The 3,332-nt window shown below is 35.3% G+C and overlaps 1 protein-coding gene across 1 annotated transcript; it reads left to right on the forward strand.

The window, feature by feature from the left end:
- The first annotated feature begins 2,910 nt into the window (after nt 1-2,910).
- Nucleotides 2,911-3,326, forward strand: LOC107722283 (leucine-rich repeat-containing protein 41-like). The gene is made up of 2 exons (XM_016530572.1): nt 2,911-2,988; nt 3,069-3,326. The coding sequence occupies exons 1-2, from the start codon at nt 2,933-2,935 to the stop codon at nt 3,286-3,288; spliced, it is 276 nt and encodes a 91-aa protein (XP_016386058.1). The 5' UTR covers nt 2,911-2,932; the 3' UTR covers nt 3,289-3,326.
- Nucleotides 3,327-3,332: the final 6 nt, after the last annotated feature.

Consider the following 3,332-nt stretch of genomic DNA (forward strand, 5'->3'; position numbering starts at 1 on the left):
GGACGGATAGATAGATAGATAGATAGATAGATAGATAGATAGATAGATAGATAATCTAAAACAACAATACATTAAATTAATATATAAATGAATAAATAACCCCAAATTAATCAAAAATATGTTGAGTAAGAAGATATACAAAATAAAAATTAATAATAATAATAATAATTTTACTAATGCCTGTGCTAATGTTACAGTACAGAGTATAAATGGCACAGCACACAAAAAAATATTCATTTCAGAAGACAAGATATTGAGAAAGTAACACTGATTAGAAGGATAGAAACTAGCCGTAATCTGTTGATGAAGTACCTGAAGAAGAAAACAAAGAGAATATTTACTTACGTATTTATTATTTTCAATTGAATGGTTTGAAAACTGAATTGTGAATTGTTATCCAGACCTACATTAAATTCATTGCTAAATTCAAAATTGTTCTTTTAAATATTTACCTGAAAAAAAGACTGTTGGTTATTTTAAGATCTTGTTTTCCTGAAGTCCCTGAACTGAAATGTAAAATCTGAGCACAAAACAAACAAACAAATAAAATAATAATGAAATCCTTGACTGATGCCCAAGAGGTGCAGATAGCAATGCTGACTTAGATATGAATATTAAGCTCGTGCCTCGATTTCCTCAGAGTTGAAAGCATGCAGCTCACCTAATGTTACATAAAATGGAATTTCAGAGAACAGGCGAAGTGCAGAAGAGATAAAGAAAATATTACAGCGCAGGATGATGACGCTGTAATTGCTCTGTCTATCAGGTAATCTGCTCATCTTTCCTGTTGCTGCCAGGGAGCGGAGCGTTATCATAGATTACAGAAGATCTGGTTATGGCTTCACATAGATTGGAATTTCAGAGAACAGGCGAAGTGCAGAAGAGATAAAGAACATATTACAGCGCAGGATGATGACCGTTAATTGCTCTGTCTATCAGGTAATCTGCTCATCTTTCCTGTTGCTGCCAGGGAGCGGAGCGTTATCATAGATTACAGAAGATCTGGTTATGGATTCACATAGATAGTCCAGGTTCCTGAAATCCAATACGTCAAAGAGAGAGAGAGCGAGAGGAAGACAGAGAATCCCAATCCCAAACTGCTGATATAGACTGAGCTAGTCAACTCCACACAAAAAGGATGCATATCAGGTTGTCTGAAGCCATCTGCTGACTTCCTTCCTGCACTTTCCAATTCTGCTTTAAGGGTTTTTTTTTTTTACAAATGGTAATGGCAGAGCAATTCATCTCTGCATGAATCACTTGAGAGGAATAAATCTCTATCAAAAACATCTTGGAGTTTTAGAAGGTTACAGAGCATTAAGAGACAAATGCTGCAAGAAATGCAGAAGTGAGCGACTTTGAGGCCTGCTTTACAGAGACGAGGCTTTCTGCAGGTTAAATGGCGGTTAGCAGAAAGATGAACTCGGGCTGGCTGAACGCGCCTGTCGCTGAGGTTTGTAATATTTGTGCCAAGTGACTTTGTGTGCTTTGACAGATGGGAGGAAAAGACTGGAGTTAATGGGGTCGCCAGGCTCACGCTCCGTCTAAATGAGATAGTCAGAGACTAGGCAATGCCACGGCAGCAGCTGATGTGCATTCGGCCCTCAAGTACAGTTTTTCCTGAAAGTTTATCTCCACCTGGAGAGACCCTCTGTCATGTTTTTCTTCCCCTCTGTCAGGGTTTCTGCTGCACAGCGTTGCCCTGAGGCACAACAACACATTCAGCCACAGCAATGACATGCAAACACGGACTATCGCTTTTTCTGGTCTCCTAAGCTGCCAAGAGATTTTTGTTTGTCTTGTTTTGTTTTTATCATTTTTAAGTACTTGTACAGAGGCCAAAAATAGTTATTAAATTAAATATTTGGTTGCTGAAATGCATACGCATAAATTTACAGTAAGTGAAAAACAACACCATGAAAGTAGTTTATACCACATATATCCATTTATTTATTTTGTTTGTTTGTTTGTTTGTTTATGTTGTTGTTGTTGTTGAAATAAGTAATACTTTTATTTAGCAGTGGCTTAAATTAAATATTAAGTTGATCAAAAGTGACAGTAAAACATTGTTACAAAATATTTTTATTTAAAATATATGCTGCTCTTTTGAATTTTCTACACTGTAAAAAATATATTTTTTAAGTAAATAAAACAAAGATTGTATATTTTACAAGAAAATATTATTTCAGTTTTTCTATTTCAAACTCTCATGTTTAATTCATTGTTAATTGCTATTTCTTTGTGAACAACTGTGGAATTTGATTGCAATTTCTGAGATCCAGAATCTTGGGGGAAAATAAAATAAAATAAAAAATAAATACAAATAAAAGTAAATAAATAAATAAAAAAACAGTTTTTAACATTGATAATGATCAGAAATGTTTATTGAGCAGCAAATCAGCGTATTAGAATGATTTCTGAAGGATCATGTGACACTGAAGACTGGAGTAATGATGCTGAAAATTCAGCTTTTCAAAATTCATTTTAATATATATCCACAAACAGCTATTTTAAGCTGTGATAATATTTCACAATATTACTGTTTTTACTATATTTTTAGTCAAATAAATGCAGCCTTGGTGAGCAGAAGAGACATCTTTCAAAACAAAACAAAAATTCTGACTTTATAATAGTAGTGTATATGTTATGATGGGTTTAAATTATCATGCATGACAGAATTTATATTTGGATGAACTATTACCATAGGATTTACTTCAGCTGAATGTTTTGATGCTATTGCTGCTTTTTTTCCATATAGATTTGTGTGAGCAGCAGACTGAATATGTAAATTCAATTGTTGAAGAAAAGTTACAAAAACATCTCATTGTGTGCGTTTCATGAAAGAAGAAAAATCGTATGGGTTTTGAATGACTCAACGGGGAATAAATATGACAAATCTGTTTTTCTTCCTCCAGCAACGAGTGCCATAGAGATGGCTGAATTATTCTCAGGATGCCGCCCAAGCAAAATCACAAAACTAGACCTTAGGTAATGCTGGTTTTGATACATGCATCATTCATACACAATAAATATGTTGTTACATAAATGTCATCTCTCCTTTCGAACAGCTCAAATTTCATTCTTCCTGCTGAACTGCTGGAGTTCGCGCAGCTGCTGGAAACATACAGGCCTGTTCAGCGGCTGACGCTTGACCTGCGCTTTAATCCACTGGATCGTGACCCTGAGGTCAAAGGTCAAGCGCTGCGAAAGCTCATCCCATACTGTAATATATTAACAGATGACTGGGACTCCAGGTCGACGATGGCAGATCACATCAGTGTGATGTGACAAAAGCGTTTAGCTGCCCTTCTAAAAGACATTTGCAAACGTGA

Source organism: Sinocyclocheilus rhinocerous, unplaced genomic scaffold (assembly GCF_001515625.1).
Source record: "Sinocyclocheilus rhinocerous isolate Xijiao unplaced genomic scaffold, SAMN03320098_v1.1 scaffold904, whole genome shotgun sequence".
NCBI classification, from domain to species: domain Eukaryota; kingdom Metazoa; phylum Chordata; class Actinopteri; order Cypriniformes; family Cyprinidae; genus Sinocyclocheilus; species Sinocyclocheilus rhinocerous.